We start from the raw sequence: 20524 nt of genomic DNA, 5'->3' as shown, positions 1-20524 counted from the left end.
TGTGAGCCACCATGTGGTTGCTGGGATTTGAACTCCAGACCTTCGGAAGAGCAGTCGGGTGCTCTTACCCACTGAGCCATCTCACCAGCCCCTGAAGGCTTTTTTTTTTTTAAGATTAACTTTTATTTATGTGGAAGTGCCTGCACATATGACACATTATGTGCAGGTCCACTCAGAGGCCAGAGCAGGCAGATCTGCTGTGTTCTGGAGTTATGAGCGGTTGTGAGCCTCCTAACATGGGTGCTGGGAGCCAAACTCTGCTACTCTGGGAGAACACCAAGCACTCTTGACTCTGAGACATTTCTCCAACCCCATCTGAGAAGTCTCAATCATTGTTTGCTTGTTTGTTTGAGACAGGGTCACACTATGTGACCATGGCTGTCCTGGAACTCAGCATGTAGGCTAGGCTGGCTTCGAACCCACAGAGATCCACCTACCTCTGCTTCCCACCTGCTGGGATTAAAGACAAGCACCGTCACGCCCATCCCCAGTCATCAGATTAAAGATATTTTTAGAGACCTGTTATTTTTCCATGAAGCCTGGGCCAGAAGCGGAGACTTATAGTCAGTGACTCACATGTTACAGTGACAACAAACCTCCCCTGTTTTCCATTCTGACCACTGCAAGTTCCACGGGGCCCATCGATGTCAATAAAATACCACAGAACAGCCAAAGGTGTAAACCACTTGGAGATAGGAACTTTGCATCTTAGCCCCACCCCCCCTCAGCTTTATTACTAGTGACAGATATACAACGCAAATTAACATGTGCAATCTAACATCTTTACCTGAATAGAGCAACCTTTACCACCCAGCTAACTAAGGCAGCCACCACTTCACATGGCTTCCTTTTTTAGTGTATATGATTATTACAAGTATTTTAAATGATACGATTTAGAGCTATTAACTAACTACACCCACCATTCTTTCTGGGGGGGGGGGGTCTCCAGAATTTATCTGCACAGTCTCAAGCTTCCTGTGCTGCTGGTTTGAATATGCTTGGCCCAGGGAGTGGCACTATTAGGAGGCGTGGCCTTATTGGAGTAGGTGTGGCTTTGTTGGAGGAAGTGCATCACCGTGGGGGTGGGCTTTGAGGTCCTAGGCTCAAGCTCCATCCAGTGCAGCAAAGAGCCTCCTCCTATCTGCCTTCAGAAGAGTCTCCTGAAGGATCAAGATGTAGAACTCTCTGGTCCTTCAGCTCCAAGTCTGCCTGCACAATGCCATGCTTCCTGCCATGATGATACTGGGCTGACCCTCTGAACCTGTAAGCCAGCCCCAATTAAGTGTTGTCCTTTATAAGAGTTGCCTTGGTCATGGTGTCTGTTCACAGCAGTAGAACCCTAAGACACCGGTTTACTGGCCTCAGTCAAGTAGAAGCCTCGTCCCCTGTTCGCCTGTCATGGGGTGACATACCTGGCTTCCTGCTTACCTTCCAGCATTGCTGGGGGAGTTGGATGAGGAGCTGTTACATGGGGATGTGCCGTTCTTAAAAGAGACGCTGTGTCATTTCCATTTTATTACTCTGAGACCTAGCAGGCATTTGATAAAATGCACGATGACTAAAATAATACGCAGGACATGATTCGATGAAAAGGTAGCCAGGTTATTCATAAACTAGGGATCGAAGTACCTTCATCATGAAGATTACATGAAATAATGTTCATACACATACCAAGGGCAGAGCTGTGTGCCCAGTACACATTGGGGATTCTTATTCCCAATCCCCTAGATAGGAGACACGTTTAAAAGCAGAGTTCCTAGTTTGGAGCAGCATGGCTCTTGGGTCTATACTAACTGAACATTATGTATGTACACACATCCCTGGAGCTCAACAGAGTCAGCCTGCAATACTAGCAGCCAGCTTTACGCCTTCTCCGAGTTCTTGGTGAACGGACACTTTCTCATTGAAGGGCTGAGTTGTGTACTGACAGTCTTCCTGGTTTCAAGGCATCTGCGCTAGTTAGGTTTCTGTTGCTGTGATAAACACCCACCAAACCCAGCATGGGGTGGATGCAAAGGGCTTACACGTCCACATCACAGTCCACCACCAGGGAAAGCCAAGGCAGGAACTAAAGCAGAGGCCACGGGGAAATGCTGCCTGATGGTTGGCTTTCTCTAAGCTTATTCAGCTACATCCCCGGCTCATCTGCCTAGGGATGGTACCACCCACAGTGGGCTGGGCCTCTTTCATCAATTGGCAATTAAGAAAATGTCCCACATACATGCCCCACAGGCCAATCTGATGGTGGAAACCCCTCAATTGGGACTCTCTCCTCCTAGATTTAGCTAGGCTTGTATTAAATGGACAAAAGCTGTGACATAAGCTTAGTGTCAACCTGTGTACCTATGTAAATGATCAAATGACACTGTACGAAATTCTTGAAGACTTAAAAATATATTAAATTCTATATCCACTCTGCCTCTTCTTTAACAGTGTTAGCATAGTGTATCTTCCTCGCCCCTTTACCTCAAGTTTGATTTTTATATTTAAATTGAGGTTCTTGCAGTTACCATATAGTTGGATTCATTAAATGACTTCTGACTACCCGTGTCTTTGGGGGTTCAAGCTATTCTCATTTAAAGTGGTTATTGATATAGTTGAATTAACCTCTTTGACCTGTCTTCCATCTCTTGCCTTTTTTCTCTCCGGATACTGAATTTACAGGTGTGGGTCACCTGACTGCGGGTTTGGGCAATACATAACTGCTTTTACAAAGTGACTCCTAGGTGAACGGCATGTGGTGCCCATCCATCTTGCTGTCTTGGTGATTTGACTATCAGGAACAAGAGGAAGAGGAAAGAACCCCTGTGCTTCCCATTTGAAGCTTAGTTACAATTAAGTTTGTGGACTAAGCAGGTCTGTGTCCCACGGTTAGTGACTCCAGAGAAAACACTCTCTTGCTCTCTACAGTTCCTTTGAGAAGGTAACACTGATGCGACTTTTCGGAGCCCAGGCGTTCAGTTGCAGACAGTGTTCACTAGATGGCGCCATTGCCGCTTCTCTCAGGCTTAGCTCTGGATGGACCGGGTTCCCCTGCCAGCTTTTAAGGAAACTTAGTAACTCCTCTTTGTTGACTCGGCTCTCAGATACAAAATTCTAGCCACTTCCTTATTCTGTATCCTTTTACCCAATAAATGGAACCTGGTCTGGAATCCTCTCTGATTTGGCTCCTCTAGGGTAGGGTCCCTTGTTTCCTTAACCTTTTCCACGGCTCCTTTCTCCTTAGGACTTTGCTCACACCCTGGGTCCCAGATGGGGAGCAGACATGGCTCTTAAGACCCTGTCCTGGCTTCTCCTGGGTCTTCTGTGTACTCTCTGGGGTCAACTCTTTCCTTCTCACGTCATTTCTAGATAAGCATGCCCACGGAACTCGCTGGAGTTTGCTTCTCTCGTGACTTGTGTTTAGCTACCTGCTGGTGACACATACTGTACCTCGTGAGATAAGCTCTCCCTCTCTAGCTCACTGTGTAGCCCCACTGGCCTTGAACTCTGGCAATCTTCCTGTCTTAGCCTCGCAGATAGTAGGACTTTGGATAAGCCTACACCCCAGATCCCTAGGCCTGGCAGCTCCCTCGCTCAAGCTGTCCCTGAAGTTACATAGTTAGCCATTCTCCTTTATTAGAATACAAAACTGAAATTAGACTGTTAGCAGCCCGGTTTCCAGAAAAATCAAATTCTAGGAAAGCCAGTGAGTCCATTTCCCACAGAAAACATGTTTTAAAGAACCGAGGCAAAAAAAGTGCCAATCTCCTTAGGCAGCGCAGCGATTTGCTTATAAAACTCGGATTATTACTTTAACTTACTTTCCTTTCATGGAGTTCTCAATACTTAGCTTATCTAAAGAGCAATTCCCAGGGCTGGAGAGATGGCTCAGTGGTTAGAAGCACTGGCTGCTCTTGCAGAGGACCCAGGTTTGAGTCCCAGCACCCCCACAGAGATTTATAAACATCTGTAACTCCAGCACCAGGGCATCTGGATACCCTCTTCTGACTTCTGAGGGCACTGGGCACACACATGATGCATTTACAAAGTCCAGGCAAACACAAATATGCATACAATATAATCAATTAATTAGAAAAATAAAAGAGCTGGGTGTGGTGGCAACACTCCTTTAATCCCAGCACTCAGGAGGCTGAGGCAGGCAGATTTCTAAGTTCGAGGCCGGCCTGGTCTACAAAGTGAGTTCCAGGACAGACAGGGCTATACAGAGAAACCCTGTCTCAGAAAAAAAAAAGAAAGAAAGAAAGAAAGAAAGAAAGAGAAAGAAGTAAAAGAAAAGAAAAGAAAAGAAAAGAAAAGAAAAGAAAAGAAAAGAAAAGAAAAGAAAAGAAAGAAAAGAAAAGAAAAATAAAAGAATTTCCAGTGACATTTAAGTAGAGACTCTGGAGTTGTAGAAGCTACGATTGCCCAAAGGTTGGGTGGGACAGCCTGTGACTGTGTGCCCTGCCACACTCTGGCTGGTCTACAGTACCCAGTTCTTCATCCCAGGTGATCTGAAAGGCAGACACCCCAGTTTTCTCCCCACACAGTGTTCGTCTGTGTTAAAAAGGACATCATCTCATTGGAAGAATGCACAACACATAAGTTATGATCTGATCAAGGCAAGTGGTTTTTACCGTGGTCAGGTATTGGTTTTTATCTTACTATGAGGTTTTCACTATCGACATAACAGTGGGTTACGACAGGCATGGGACCGAGGGTCTTCGTAAGCAGGGCAGAGGGACCCTGCTCTCGACTTATTTTCCTGTTGTGCTAACGGACATCTCAGGACCGGAGTCTTGTAGGGGGATTTCAACCTCTGGACTTAGGGAATGTTTTAGTATCTGAAGATCACACTGTGAAATTCCTCTAAGCTAGAGCCCTAAGAGGAAAAGCAGTCACCTCACTGCAGGGGCCTTTACTTCCATAACACCGGTAGGACGCAGGCCTCCTGTATTGCTGCACCAGGTAGCCATCAATTTGCCCACATGGACCACTTCGTTAAAAACTCCCACAATGCTCTCTGCCAACCAAACTAGAACTATTCATATTCCGAATCTTTCAGGGTTTGGCTACTTGGGGCAAATTAAAGAACGAGAGAAGATAATGGCCGGAAACTTTAAACAAGGTGGAAGGCGCAAAGCATCGTGGTGCCAGATCAAGGACTGAAGGAGCCACACAAGGCATCCGGTTGCTTCTTCGGCTTTGGCCTGGAACACGCAAGGGGGTGAGGCGGGGAGAGAGGGAGGAGCCTCTGGAATGGGCTGTCCTTCTGCCGGTGGAATACAGCTTCTCTCTTGCCTTCAGAGTTGGCTCATCTGATGAAGCCCTAATTTAAAACCCCACTGCCCTGAACAGCGAGAGCTAGCAAACACTTGCTGGGGGAAGGATTCCTCCATCTTCTCCCCTCTGCTTGACTGTAGACAGCAGAGGGGAGCAGGTGCTATGAAGCCTTAATGAAGACCCTGGGGAGGCTTCTCCAAGAGGAGCCAGCCGTCCCCACCCAGGGAAAGCTGTGCTTTCCAACAGAGCCCAAGGCGAGAACTGTATTCCGAAGTTAGCAACGATTCACCAAGAGCTTGGAAAGAGGGAGAGGATCCCCTCTACCTGGGAGGTGGACAAGTCCACTCCGCTCACCCCGGATCTTGTGGCTCTCCCCACCCCTGCACACACCCCTGCCCCATTCCTAAGGACTCCTCAGAACACTATATCTCACTTGGTCAGTTTTAAGGGCAACAGGACAAAATGGCCTTTGGGCACTTCCGGTGAGCATCAGGTGTAACTATCCAGCTTTTAATTACTACCTCACTGTTTGTGATTATGTTTCCTCTGCTCCCTCCCCGCCCCCCCCACACACATACAGAGAAGCACAGGGAGGGCTGGTAGTGGGAGGGGGCATTAATAAACGGTGCAAAGACTGTTGGCTCCACTTTGTTCTCATTATGTTGTCCTTAGAGACCTACATCTCCCTCAGTTTCCCCAAATGTCACACAAGGATGATAGCTAAACCAGCTGGAAGAATTCGGTGAGGGTTGGAATAACATCTCCAGAATCTCGGGCATTGACGTCAGTCAGTCAGTCAACAGGGGCTTAGCTGTTATCTGTGAGCCCTGTCTACTTTCAAAATTTCCAAGTCGCCCACGGGCCCTTTCACAGTAGCCCAAAAACCTCCACTGTTCCAGGTTAAATATATTAAAAACAACATACAAATTTGGGCTGGAGAGATGGCTCAGCGGTTAAGAGCACTGGCTGCTCTTCCAGAGGTCCTGAGTTCAATTCCCAGCACCCACATGGTGGCTCAGAACCATCTGTAATGGGAACTGACGCCCTCTTCTGGCAGTGGAGCATACATGGAGATAGAGCACTCATACATACATAAATAAAAGATTTATATCTTTTAAAAATACACAAAACTCGGAGAGTAGAATACTAATAAATTTTAAATATAACTATGGGGATTTGAGATTTTGTTCCTTCCACTCTTTTGTATTTAGAGTTTGTTTTCACTGCAGTTGATACATAATGCGTGAGAGAATAAATCTTAAAGAGAGAAAAACAAGAGTTTGTTTCCATAATAAAAGACAGTAAATGCAATGATATTGTTATATTCTTTGGAACTAGCTTAGAGAAAAATGAGTGTGGATGGTGATGTGTTTATAAAAAGATAAAGAGGTAGGGGATATGTTCTATGGGGGTGTAGTGAGGTGTGGGGGAAGGAGGTGTCCCATGCCAAGGCATCCCTTCCCCCTGAGGGACCAGCCACACGATGGTGTAGTATAGAATAGAGTTTATTCAGGGCATGGGGAGGGGAGTTGAGAGGGTAGAAGAGGCAGAGAGAGGGAGAGAGAGAGGGAGAGTAGGGAAGCAGAGGCCGGCCATGATCACGTGGAGAGAGAAGGAAGGGAATGGGGAGAGATGGGGAGCAAGAGAGCAAGAGGGGGAGGAGGGGCAGGCAGCCCCTTTTATAGTGGGTCAGGCCTACCTGGCTGTTGCCAGGTAACTGTGGGGGAGGAGCTTAGACAGACCACCAACCGTCGGGCCAAGTGTTCAAGGCCTTGCTGCAGACTGGGAAACTATGGGGTACTGTGGGAAGGTGGGGGATCCTTTGTGGTAGCAAAGGCCTAGAGGTATTGCGGATCCCCCGAGCCAGACCGTGGGACCTCAAAAACCCTTTCTTCTTTCTCCTTTCGCCTCCTGGCTTGTGACATGAGTGTTTTCTTCTTCGGTATGGATATCAGAATTGTCTCAAGTATTCTGTAATAGTAACACACATTGAAGACCCACAGAGACGCTTCACTGGCATCGACTCCCACGCCTTTTCTCCCTAATCTATAATAACTAACAAGCAAAAGTCACACTCTACCACCACATTCAGAGATAATTATAAAAGAAAACCAAATGCTAAGATATTGAATCAATACAATGCATTGCATTAAAAATAAAATGGAAATAAACACGGCCCCATAGGTAAGAATGTGAAACATTCTGCGTTGTAAGGACCACTGTCTGTGCTATTTCATGAACTCACCACCAGAGGGTGCTACAGGGTAGCACTTGGATGAACAAAAAAAGGATTCCCGCTTGTCAGTGGGACCCAGGGAAATGAGCCCAGGAGGGTCACACTCATTACCACATCCCTGAAGGTGTGCAACCATATCCCCCCCCCCCTTTTTTGGCAGGTCTGCTTGGCCTGTTGAGGAACATGACCGGCTGCAGGGACAGAGCTGTTAGGTCAGGCAGGCAGGTGTAAGGCTATGTTGGCACCTAAGTGTGGCGTTTCAGAATCACTGGGCTCTGGGCTGAGGCTATCAGAGCTGACAATTTCCGCCACTATTCTGCCAGGACAGGGAGTCTATCTGAGCTCCGCTGTCCCCAGTGGTGAGATGGATTTCCAGTATGCCCTTCAAGATACATTCAACACTCGGGAAAAATTGACTATAGCAACTGAACTCACTAGACCAGCCAAACTGCCATTGTATCTAAAGAGACAGTATCCCTTTTCCAAAATGATAGGGGATGGAAATATTTCCTTTTTTTTGCTTTAGAATTGGGAATGTTTTTATAGCATACATGAGTTTTCTTGGGGGATGGGATCCAAGTCTGAACTTGAGATGAATTTAAGATTCTTATTCACTCTCTAAGCATAAGATAGAGGTAAGTTTATACAATGTTTTAAAGGTGTCTTAAAGGTGTTTTAAAGGTATCTTAGAAGCTCCAGTGTGGGATTTCACACTGGGCCCTGCCAGTCCTCAAAAGGTTTCAGGTGTCGGAACATTTCATATTTCAAATGCCAAACCAGGGACATACGACCTGTGTAATAACATCTAAGTGGCCAGGATTAGTGTCCCCTCCCCACACCTCATACATGTCTAATCCCTCCTGAGAGCAGAACCCATGAAGTGGTTTCCCTCACACTCACAAAAGACCATTCCTAAGTGTTCCCACGAAGTGCCTTTACCCATCAATTCACTACATCTTCACGATGACCTTACAAAGAAGTGGAGAGGTACCCAGAGGCATGCAGCAAGAAGACCACACACAAGGATGAGGTTGCTGTTCTTATCAGGGATAACGGCGCACGTGCGCGCGCGCGCGCACACACACACACACACACACACACACACACACACACACACACACACAGAGAGAGAGAACAGGGTCCTGTTTAGGTTTCCAGAAGCACGGGTAGCATTTCCACTCGTCAGCATGGCAGCTCTCCATTCCACTATGCTTTGCTGCTCAGCAGGCTACGGGCTATATGGGGATAGCCCTACTGGGCTTCTAACTGAACAGCCTTGTGCACGCCATAGAGGAAAGCAACTTGAGGTCAGCAAGGAGGTTTTTCTGAGGCAGAGGACTGCAAAACTATGCGGGTGGAGCCTTAATTCTGGCCCAGCGACTCTTTTCTTGCTCTGGTGTCATAAGGTTTAACTTTTCAAAGGATCTACCAGTGCCCTGGGATGTGATCACAGGAAATGATCATCAAGGCTTTGGTGGGACACTGAGGAGGCCATGTGGGTCATAGGCAGGTAGGGTCACAGTGTGACTGTAGCTTCAAGGCTCAGCACATACCCTATTTCCTTGACTATTGAAGACTTGACAGTCCATGGAAGGTCTGTACCCAACCAAAGGGAAGCTAACCACTCCTTCTGCAGGACAAATATCCTATAAGTGTCATGGTTTTGAGACAGGAAACCTCAAAGATGCATTTGTAACTTTTATAACTTGTGTAGGGATGGACTATAGATACTTGTCACTCTTGGTTGACACCAATACCACCAGTCCCCAAACTGGGAAATCTAAATTGATCACTCATGGCTGGTGTGACAGTCCTCAGTTGGGGAAGAGGCTGGAAACTTGGAACAAATGAATTTGAGCAGCTATCCACGTAGCTGACCATCCCCCAAAACAACAGATCGGCAGGTGAGCCTGCTAACAGCTTTCAGCAAACAAACAAACAAAAAGACTGAGAGGAAAAAAAGGGCAGGTTGGGTTTCTGCACACAAGGAGGGCAGGGAGGGGACAGAAGGGCACAGAGTCCCCGTATGGTGCAGCTCAGGTGACCAAGGAAGAAGTGTTGCACACCCTGGAACTTAATGTCCTGTTTTAGCGACTTCAAATTAGCTAGCGCAGTAGGCACTTCCCTTTCTTCCTGGGGAGACATTGATAATTTTACCTCTTCCTGTTTCTAGGCACCAGGCGGTCCACAGGTGGGAGCTCAGAACGCTCACCGGTTGGGTTGCTAGGGTTTGAGTATGGTGGATCCTCCAAAACCTCCCACTGGAATGTGGTAGCCAATGTACTTCGGAAGTAGGGGGCCTCGAAAAAGAATTCATGTCCGTCTTGATTCCCATAGATTAGTTCTCGAGAGCGTCAGTTAGCATAAGACATTTTACTCACCTGCCCAATCACCCATCCCGCTCCCTGTCTTCCACATCCCCCCTCCCCCAAGAATGGTCATCATTTTCAAATCTCCAAAGTAAACGCCCCCTTTCACCCTCAGGCACAACCTTGGCGTCCAGCTGACGCCAGCCCTCCACCAACAAGGAACCAGCATTCTCCATTTCTAGAGAAGCAGCGATGAGGAGAGCGCCCTCTAGAGCCCACTCTGTAGGGCTCAGAGGAGGATGCCCCTCAGTCTATTTCCCCTCAGCAGCAATGTCTGCTCTTCAAGTCCTCTCTATGTTTCTTTGACGATTTTGGGGCTCCTGGAATATTCTAGAATGCTGCAGGCGATTCCATAGGTCCAGCAAGCCTCGACTCTAGCCCCAAACCCCAATACCACACACACTTCCCAAGCACCCAACGTGCGAAGAAGACCTTAAACATTCATAGACACAGTCTCACCTTTCCAAAGAAATGCTTAGTAGACACAGCCAGGGCGTCGAAGCCTTGGATGGCTTTCTTCAGCTCCCTTCGAGCCAGGCCCAGCTGCCTGGACTGCAACTCACATCTGTCCCGCAGTCGCTGGGCCAGCTGCCGCTCCGCCTCCCGGGCCTGCAGGTCAGGCTTGGGTGGGAACTCATTTCGAGGAGCTGCGGTCCTCTGCTTTGGGTACCCTGTGAAGAAAGAAAGGGAGTCACTGGGGGTATTCTGTTCAACGGGATCCTGTCACGGAAGCTCCCCACACCCGTGGGACAGGGAAGGGACCGCCCCTGGTTAGTCGTTTTAAGTATTAAACAGACAAAATAGGCAGGGACTTAAATTATTTCTTTTGTTTACACGGTTTCAAGTGCCAAGTTTATGCTTCGAAGGCAGTAACGAACACACCACCAAATTTCTTTCAGCTTCCAATTCTTTAAGGCCTGCTTGGAAAGAAGTTTTTTCTTTCTTTCTTGTTCCTTAAAGGGATTTAAACAATTTATAGACATTATTGTAAAAACCTTGTAAATAAAAGCATCCAACAGCAAAAGCAACCTGACCCACGCACGGCCTGTTTCCTCATAATGAACTTACATACAGTTAGAATCGGCATTCAAGGCGGACGCTGTGGGGTTTCACATTACATTTTACACTTTCTTTATTGAATCTATTTTATGTACTTACCGCCCTTAGAGAAATGTCTACTGGGAAATCAATCCAGAATCAACTCTTGTAGAAGTAATGCTTCAGAGAGCATGGCGGCTCCTCCCTTAGAATCCGAGAGTCATGCTGCAAGCCCCTTCCTGTCCTTTACCAGGCTCCTTTCATGACCTTGTTCTTCACCATCAAGGTCAAGTGATAACATCTATTTCTGGGGCTTAGTTCCCATTGCACTAATGTCTTGGGCCCTCAATGTGACTTCATATCATGCCCTTGGACCACCAATCTGGTCCAAGGCTCCCACCGGCTTCTAATCTTCATTACATAGTGAGTAGAGTGACCTTTCCAGAGATGTGAGGTGGTTCATCACCTGCAGGAAGCCACCCTCTTTACACTCCCATTGCAGTGTAAAGGAAGCTGTCCTTCCCCCATGCTACTCACAAGGCTCCTGGGAGGCAAATCGGAGGTGACATAGCTCACTGGATGAACCGGAAGGTAGCTCACAGAAGGAACCGGAAGTTTGCCTGGGGCCGGGGGCGGAGTTAGGGAGGTTCAGAAGAGGGGCCCTTGGGGCTGAAGTTTGAGGAAGGAACATCCCCGGGAAAGAGTTCATGGCAGACAAGGTCATCATGGCTAAGGACCTATGGACCACCATCCCTCCACCGAGGCACAGAGACATGCTGTCCCCACAGGCAGCCTGAGAGCCTGCAGGTGACCATGATGTGATATCTCAGACGCGGTCTCCCTGTGTACAGGCGGATGTCCCTGTGTCACCTAAAGTCTTCTAGGGGGCTCCTTCTTTCTCTTCTGATCTTTTGACCTTTTCTAAAACCTCAGGGAACAAGATGCAAAGCCCAAATGCAGTGTCCTACACAGAGGTACACAAAGCAAGGTGACACATGAATGGCCCCATCTGTTGACAGGTGACTCAGGTGCAGGCATGATAATGTTAAATCCTTCTTCTCTTAAGTCATCAGAGGCTGTGGTGGCAACATACCTTAATTTCTGGGACTCAGGTGGAATTGCACCTCAAAAGTTGTCTTCATGTGATCAAAATACGTTCTATTCCAGAAAAAGCACACGCATGTTGTAGACAGCTCAATATTGAATTGCGTGTGCATCACCTTAGCATTCTCAGTAGTGAAAAACAAAAACCAGTTTCCCTCAAAAATCTCAGAGGAGGAGAGGAGAGATATTACTTCTGCGACCCCCTGGAGACCGGGTCTAAGGCTCCCTTTCTCCCTCATGTGTGGGGCTAATCTGAACTCCCACTGTTTGACTCTCGCCCCAGTCAGTTTCTTTTGAGCCATCCTACCGACTGCATAAATCAGGTTAGGGCAGAAGGATGCTATGCTGACCACAACGACATGTGACAGCTTACCTCCCCAGGGAGAAGCCAGTATCTGGACATCAGCACAAAGGTGAATGTCAACAGTTGTTTGCGTGCAAAGGCTGAGCGCTGGGGAGGACGCAGTGTTTGAAAATGGAAAGCAAGTATTAAAAATTCATTTCGCACCATCCGGTCACTACCCAGGGGATTGCTATGGATGAAACGGGGTGATTTAATTAGATCTGGAAAGCTTACCAGACACAGCCACGGAGCAGTACCGGTGCCTGCACGTTGATAATGTGACAGGGGGCCGTGACCTTCACACTTGTAAACAAGGTGGAAGCAAGGACCGGACACTGCTTTGATAGCTTCTCAGTTGAAGGAGAAGTCCTTTATGGATTTGGTCATTGTCCTTACAGAGGCGTGACCCACCACGGGCATTTGAGCAGAGATCTTTGTGGACTTGAAGAGAGCTTTCTTTTTATGACTAAACATAGTTCAGAAGGTTTTGTGGGATGGAACGCTATCTTCCCACTTAGTATCGGCAGCTGCTTGCCAGTTTCTGCCATGCTGGTGGGTTTTTGTTCCCCAGGAAGAGGAAAGCTTGTTTGAGGAATCGTCTCCATCTGATTGGCCTGTGGGGTATTTCACTGTCATTCTGCCTGAATTTAACTGATCACCTTTGACCTCTGAGGAGGAGGGGGGTGGTGCTGGGGGCTGAGCGAATAATCAATTCCACGAATATGTTGATCTTTCTTTCTTTCTTTCTTTCTTTCTTTCTTTCTTTCTTTCTTTCTTTCTTTCCTTCCTTCCTTCCTTCCTTCCTTCCTTCCTTCCTTCCTTCCTTCCTTCTTTCCTTCCTTCTTTCTTTCTTTCTTTCTTTCTTTCTTTCTTTCTTTCTTTCTTTCTTTCTTTCTTTTTTCGTGTTTTTTCGAGACAGGGTTTCTCTGTGTCGTCCTGGCTGTCCTGGAACTCACTCTGTAGACCAGGCTGGCCTCGGATTCAGAAATCCGCCTGCCTCTGCCTCCTGAGTGCTGGGATTAAAGGCGTGTGCCAGGATGCCCGGCTATGTTGACATTTCTAAGCGCCCCCAAACCGCAGGGTCTAGAGAGCTTCTTGCCTGGTTAGACAAACCTATAGAGCATGTTCCAAAGCAAAAGGGAGATGTTGTCACTGGGAGGGGGGGGTAGGGTGGGACTTTTCTGGCTCCCATGCTAAGGACCTTGCATCCCAATGCTCATCTCTGTCCCGTGTCTGATCCTTTATAAACAACGGGTAAGTGAAGTAGAGGCCTCCCTTTTGAGAGAGCACAGCAGGCCCTGGCAAGGATGGGGAAACCAAACCCGCATGTGCCACCACCCAGAAGGCAAACGGCAAATTACTCTAGGAAACAAATTTGGCCCAGTTTAACGAAGTTAAGCATATAATTACCTCACAGCCCACACGTCCAGCTACTGAGGTATTGATTTACCAAAGAGAAATGTTCGCCATAGGCTCATGTAGTTGAACACTTGTGGTCCTCAGGGGCTGCTGATGTAGGGGGTCATCACTAGGGGCTGGCTTTGAGGTTTCAAAGCCTCCTATTATCCCTAGTGCCAGCTCTCTAAGCTTTCTGCTTACAGGAAGGGTTGGCCACCATGCTAGCTGCTTGCTACCCCAAAACGACGGACTCTTATCCTTCTGGAATCGTAAGCCCAAATAAACTCTTTTTCCCGTAAATTGCCTTTGTCACTGACGAATCTTTGCACAGCCTCCAGGAGCTTATCCCTGACTGGGATGGTGAGGAAATGAAGAACAGACAGACAGACGACAGATGACAGACAAGCATACAGACAAAAAGCTGGGACGGACTGGGTGGTCCGGGATCTTGGCTGGATCCCAGCCAAGTACCAGCAGCTCAGTGTGTTTGTCATATAGCAAGGTGGGGTTATTCCATATGGCTGAATGAGGAGCCAGGCTTAGGTACCTCAGCGTGGGCAGTGTCTGTAGGGGAGGGGAACGGTCTTCAGTCCTTAAGCTAGGACTCTCTAGGGGGAGAAAGCTATGGCTGACATCTTTGCACACACTGTCTCCCTCTGAGACTGACACTATTAGGGGTTGGGGGTTCCTTGACATGCTGAGCCCATGTCCAGGGCACATACGCACTCAGGGTTTCCTTCTCTCCTACAGGGGGCAGTGTTTTATCACAGCAACAGAAAAGTAATTAGCATACCGGAGTATGCACCAATGTAAAAGAAGGTGCGATTAAAGAACACAGTAAAATAGCAACCTATCGTGTGATTCCATTTATCTGAAACTTTAGGAACTTTCTACTAAGATAGAACAGACCAGAGATGGTTGGGGTTGGGTTGCGGGTATGGTAGACTGGGCAGGTGGGCCTGATAAGGTATATACCATGACATGGGAGAAGGTGGATGGATGTGTGCGTTCTCTTGATTGAGAGGTGGTAGATAGGTCCACAGGTGAGTGAGCATGTCAAAACTGACCAAGACATACACTTCATACATATAGGTGATTTGACATGCATTAAATATTTATTTTTAATTATTAATTATCTGGCATTTAATTAATATAGATATTTCCATATTTCAACTTTCAAAGCATTCTTATATTTTAAGCGTGCACTGGAAGCAGTCCAAGGCTAGGTGGGGGTTGTGTTTGTTTGTGTTTTTTCTTGGAGGGTTTTTTTATTTGTTTCTTTTTGTTTTTACAAGACAGGGTTTCTCCATGTAGCCCTAGCTGTCCTGGAATTCACTCTGTAGACCAGGCTGGTCTCCAATTCACAGAGATCTGCCTGCTTCTGCCTCCCAAGTGCTGAGATCAAAGGTGTGTGCCACCACCACCCAGCTCAAAGCTAGGTTTTATTAAATACAGCTCATTTTTCTTCCTTTTATGAAATATTACTTCTTGAGCTTAGATCCTCAAAGTGTGATTTTTTTTCTTATTGAATTATTTTTATATATTCCTTTGCAGAGAAATTCTCTCATGTATGTATACATGGCATAACATTGTGGGACTGTGATGGCAGCCTATTTTGGTTGAATGGGGCTTGCTCCTGTGACCCAGTAGAGAATTCTACAAGAGATGGGAAAGCAAGCCATGTTCCCAGAGTCAGGTGCCTGATATCACAGAGCCCCTCAACTCCATAATTGTGTGACTATCAGTCAGGCAGACAATGTCCCAAGCTTGTGGCATTCTGGCTAGACTCCACCCCCACGGTTACCTGACTATAGCCAGGTATGCTCCTCCCCACAGTTACCTGGCAACAGCAAGATAGCCCAGCCCACTATAAGAGGGGCTGCTTGGCCCCTCCTCGCTCTCTTTAAACTCTCACCTTTCTTACTCTCCTCTCTAGCCCTCCTTCTCTCTCTCCCTTCCCCGCCCCCCTCCACGTGGCCATGGCCGGCCCCTCTCTTTCCATCTTCTCTCTTTCTCCCTTCTCTCGTTCTCCCTGTCTTTCTACAATAAAGCTCTAAAACCATAGACTGTCTCTGATCATCAAGGCCCACCATGCTTGAACGATGGGATAGGCTTTCCCTAACTAGCCATGTCTAACCTCCCACCGGTACGCTCCAGCCACAGACTGGACCAAGGACTCTCGCCCACGTGGGAACCACCCAGCGCCCTCCCCTCCCTTCGGCCCCAGGGGCTGATGAGTCACCCCCAAGGCCCTCATTCTGTTCTCAACTCTTCCGAGGTGTCCATCGGTGTATGGGATGCCCGAAGCTGGGAACCTGGTGCCTAGAACTGCCCTTGTCTACCACCTGCAGAACTGGGGTCCGTGGCTTCGCACAGCCAGACACCCACCCGGGGCCTCGTGAAAAGCGTGAGGCAGTCCTCCTTGTCTGGCCCAGAGCGCCAGAACTCTGGTGGGATGCAGGTTTTCCCCCACTCCCCTTTATTCCCCCACACCCATGGCCCAGAATAACATCTTGGTTCTTATAGGTTCCTTTCGTATGGAATGAGGAAACACATCCTGTGTGTGTGTCAGGCTGGTGTACATCCATCAATACCATCTGAACGAACTCGGCTTCAAAAGCAGCTCTCACCCCCCAAGCACAGACTGCATGCGGAAGGTACCTGGCGAGTGAGGTTTGGTGGCAGCAGATGCTGTCCTCTTGGGAGACGAAACAGCGGGCTTCTTGGCTTCTGGATCTTTCTGCAATTCTTTCTTTGCTCCTGCAGACAGTAAAGAGGAACAGAAGAGAGAAAAGACCAGTTACATGCAGAGCTGTAACCCAAACTGCTGTGGAAAAGACTACAGAATAACAGGAAAAACAGAACAACAAGAAAATAGCCAGCCGGGCATGGTGGCGCACACCTTTAATTCCAGCACTTGAGAGGCAGAGGCAGGCGGATTTCTGAGTTCAAGGCCAGCCTGGTCTACAGAGTGAGTTCCAGGACAGCCAGGGCTACACAGAGAAACTGTGTCTCACAAAAACAAAACAAAAACAGAAAATAGCCGGGTAATTTGTTATAGTCAACGCCCTCGCCCCTGTGGCTGGGAGAGTGACACTCTTGTTTATAACACAGGACATTTAGGTCTAAGTGTTCCCCTGAAATGGGCCCCGCATGTCTCTGGTTTGACGAAAACACCACTTACTCCGGCGGTCACGGTAAACCGTGACCTCATAAGACATCCAGGAATTAAAATTTCACTGTACTTGGGCACCAATTTGGTCTACTGAAGACAGGGAGGGGAACGACAGACAAAAAAAAAAAAAAAAAACAAAATACCTGCAGGCTGGCTGAGGGGATGGGGAGACCTCTGATTGATTTCCCTTCAGAAGCGACCTGGGGTTTGCTGCCCCCCCCCCCCCGGTGGCTGCAGCTTAGCCGGATACAATCCCAGCATTCTCTGCAGGAGGCATAACCTGGGCAAGGGTGTGATCTACGGGCACGAGTAGATGCCCTCAGAAGATGACTGGAGACAGTCAGAGTGGTTTCTCTCTGAAAGCTCAAGTCTGCTCATCCATTGCTAGGTAGGCTGCAAGTGCCCGCTACACGTCCACTCATCCCGTGCTCCCACTGGACCGTGCGTGCGAGAACATTCTCCAGGCCCACGTCCCACCGGTGCAGAGCAGGCCTTCCCATACTTAAATTTTGCCCATTTGCCCCCTTCGAACGTTGTATTGCCATGGTTTTTTTTTGCTGCCTGTAGTTTGAGGTTTTAACGCGTTTGACTACATCTGCTTTCCCCCGCCCCCTTTCCGGCTCTGACGCCTTGAGAACGTCACTGAGGGTTTCTATGTGTGTGCATGCACACTGAAGGTCTACCGAGGCATCTCAGGGCTTCAGGTGGCTGTCGGTAATCTCATGATTCCCTCCTCCTGCCCTCTACTTGTATGTTAGATCAACAAATGGGGAAAGACACCAAGACTCCTGGGACTAAGCAGGGAAACGCTAGTTGCCTCCAAGGTCACCAGACACGTTTCTTGCTTTACCTGCAAGCTACTCTTGAATATTTATTAAGCCTGATTTGAGTTTCCCATCCCTGTCTCACGGAGTAAGGAGTAAGGGCTATAGCCCCAACTGGAAACTTTAGTACAGATAGCTTTGACTTTGAAATTCCACTTCTGCAAATCTCGTTACGGAGCACTTCCCCAGGCATGCAAAATATGTGCTCAAAGACAGGACATCATTTACAACAATGGATATGTGAATATCCACACAATTCACATTGAAGAAGACCCAAATTATCACACACACACACACACACACACACACACACACACACACACACACACCCCATGGAGTATTATGCTGTCATTAAAAATATTATACTGACATGATAAAACATCCACAATAAATAAAAATATTAGCCGTTGAATAGAAGTCAAGGTATTGTCTAATGTCATCACACAAAATAGCGCCTGTATTACGGTTTCTAGAGGCTTAATCGAGCTAAGTTCTAAGCAGTAGTGTTGAATGACTTGAACTATTTATTTTTGACGACTTGGCATTATTTCCACTTCAAGGCAATTAGAGCGAGAGAGGTCACCCCAAGGTATGCAACAGTCTGTGTGTTGCATAGATCGACAAGAAGGCCTGGCGGTGTGATCCCAACATTCTCTGGGCTGAGAACTCAACCTGTCCCAAGTCTGTCTGTCCTGTCTAACTGCTCTTACTGTCTGCTCATTTCTCCTTCCCCAAGCCTCTGTTTCCTGTTACCTCTGTAACATCCCCTCCAGCTGTGTCTCCCTCCCCCAGCCCCTCTCAGCACAATGACTTGGGTGGAAGAGCTCACTTCCCTCCGTGTGTGGATTGAGTGTAAAGTGACCCCTGGAGGCTCCCAGGTCCGGACACTAGCTCTTCGGCGGGTGATGCTATTTGGGGAAGCTGTGTCACCATTAGGAGACAGGAGCCTGCCTAGTGGAGGCTGGCAGCTAAGGGAAGACCTTACTGGTTCAGCCTGGCCCACGAACTGGCCCCAAGCTTTTGCCTCTTCCTGTGTGAGGCTCTAGATTCCTGCGACTCTCTGTTTCGTGGCCAGCCTCTTTAGTGGCTTCCGGTATTGTGGCCAGCTTTAGTGGCTCTGTGGCCAGCCTCTTTACTTTGGCAGAACACTACTAATTTTTTTTTCTCTTTAAATGTTCCACTGCTCAAAAATTTCTTCCAATCAAATGTTTGCCTTAACTCAACCTTTTAATGTGGTGATCGCTTCATTCCGAGATGCAAAGGGATTTTCCTGGCTTGCTAAGGACAGGCCAACTACTGTAACAAACCTCAGCCTAGTGTACCTGGTTGCCCTTTTTATCTCTTATGCAGAGAGACCTAGAGAACCTGCATCGATGATGGTTCTGAGGCCTTTTCTTGCTATGTTCTTCGATAATGTTGGGTTCTTTCCCTCTGGTTTCTCAGGTTATGGCTATCTATTTGTGTGTGATGTCTCGCTTTGCACAGCCTCCGTGTGCTCAGTCACACCCAATACAACCTCAGTTAAATGCAGTGTCACCTCAGCCTCTCCCTCGCACCTCCCCAGCTTGGGCCCCTTCGCTTACACTGGAGACAACGATCCTGTCTTTCTCTCCTCTCTTTTCTTCTTTCTTCACACTCAGTGAGACACCATGTCTGGTGAGATGTACGTTTCCTGTCTCTCTGCAGTCTGCCCGCACCTCACCCTCCCAGTCACTGTAATTTCCAGACTCAGAGCAGAGCAGCCTCTCTTTGCAGCAACCTCCCCCGTCTGCTTTGTCTGTCACTGAACCTGCCTCAGACCCCAGCATGGGGAACGAGGGGCTCCAGATTCTGCTGCCAATCTCTGGTCCTCTCCCACATTGCAGACAGTTGAAGATGTTGTTCACCCACCCAGAGGTCCCATTACACAGTGCATTCCACATAAGTCACCTACTCATTAAATATCCGTAAATACAATGAGTTGGTTATTTTTGCCAAGTAATCATGTTTCTTTTCTCTGTGGATAAAACCAACCCCATTATGGGGTGAATTCTGGGCATTTGGAGACCCCTGTGCTGGTAGTGTTTTGTCAGCTTGATGCACTCTAGGGTCACTGGGAAGTGGGAACCCATGCTGAGAAAATGCCTCCACCACATTGGCCTGAGGTGCTTTTTCTTTTGATGATCCATATGAGCAAGGCCACCCTCAAGCCACCAGAGGCCAGGGGTGCTATAAGAAAGGAGGCTGAGCAAGCCATGGGGAGCAAGCCAGTAAGAAGCATCCATTCATTTATGGCCTCTGCTTCAGTTCCTGCCTCCAGGTTCCTGCCTGGAGTTCCTGCCCCAACTTCCCTCAGTGATGGAGTGTTATGGGAGGGGGGGTTACAATAAGCCTCTCCTCCTTGAGTTGCTTTGTTCTGGTTGGTTTTATGTCAACTTGACACAAGCTAGAGTCATTAAGAAGGAAGATGCCTCAATTGAGAAAATGTCTCCATAAGATCCTGCAATAAGGCATTTTCTTAATTTGTGATCAATAGGGGAGGGCCTAACATATTGTGGGTGGGGCCACCCCTAGGCTGGTGGTACTAGATTATATATATATATATATATATATATATATATATATATATATATGTGTGTGTGTACTGGCTAGCTTTGTGTCAACTTGACACAGCTGGAATTATCACAGAAAAAGGAGCTTTAGTTGGGGAAATGCCCCCATGAGATCCAGCTGTGGGGCATTTTCTCAATTAGTGATCAAGGGGGAGAGGCCTCTTGTGGGTGGGACCATCTCTGG

The 20524-nt window shown here is 47.8% G+C and overlaps 1 protein-coding gene across 4 annotated transcripts in view; it reads right to left on the bottom strand.

Annotated features, from left to right (window-relative positions):
* Mtus2 (microtubule associated scaffold protein 2) overlaps nt 1-20524 on the bottom strand; it is a 360212-nt gene that overhangs the window by 66263 nt on the left and 273425 nt on the right. For all 4 annotated transcript variants that reach the window (XM_021222671.2, XM_029533663.1, XM_029533662.1 and 1 more), the window contains 2 exons: nt 16412-16510; nt 10327-10538 (listed from right to left, as the gene is read on the bottom strand). In XM_021222671.2, the coding sequence (XP_021078330.1) occupies nt 10327-10538; nt 16412-16510 (311 nt within the window). The remainder of the gene's footprint in view (nt 1-10326; nt 10539-16411; nt 16511-20524) is intronic.

The sequence above is a fragment of the Mus pahari genome, chromosome 23 (assembly GCF_900095145.1).
Source record: "Mus pahari chromosome 23, PAHARI_EIJ_v1.1, whole genome shotgun sequence".
NCBI lineage: Eukaryota > Metazoa > Chordata > Mammalia > Rodentia > Muridae > Mus > Mus pahari.
This window is presented reverse-complemented; position numbering and strand designations above follow the sequence as displayed.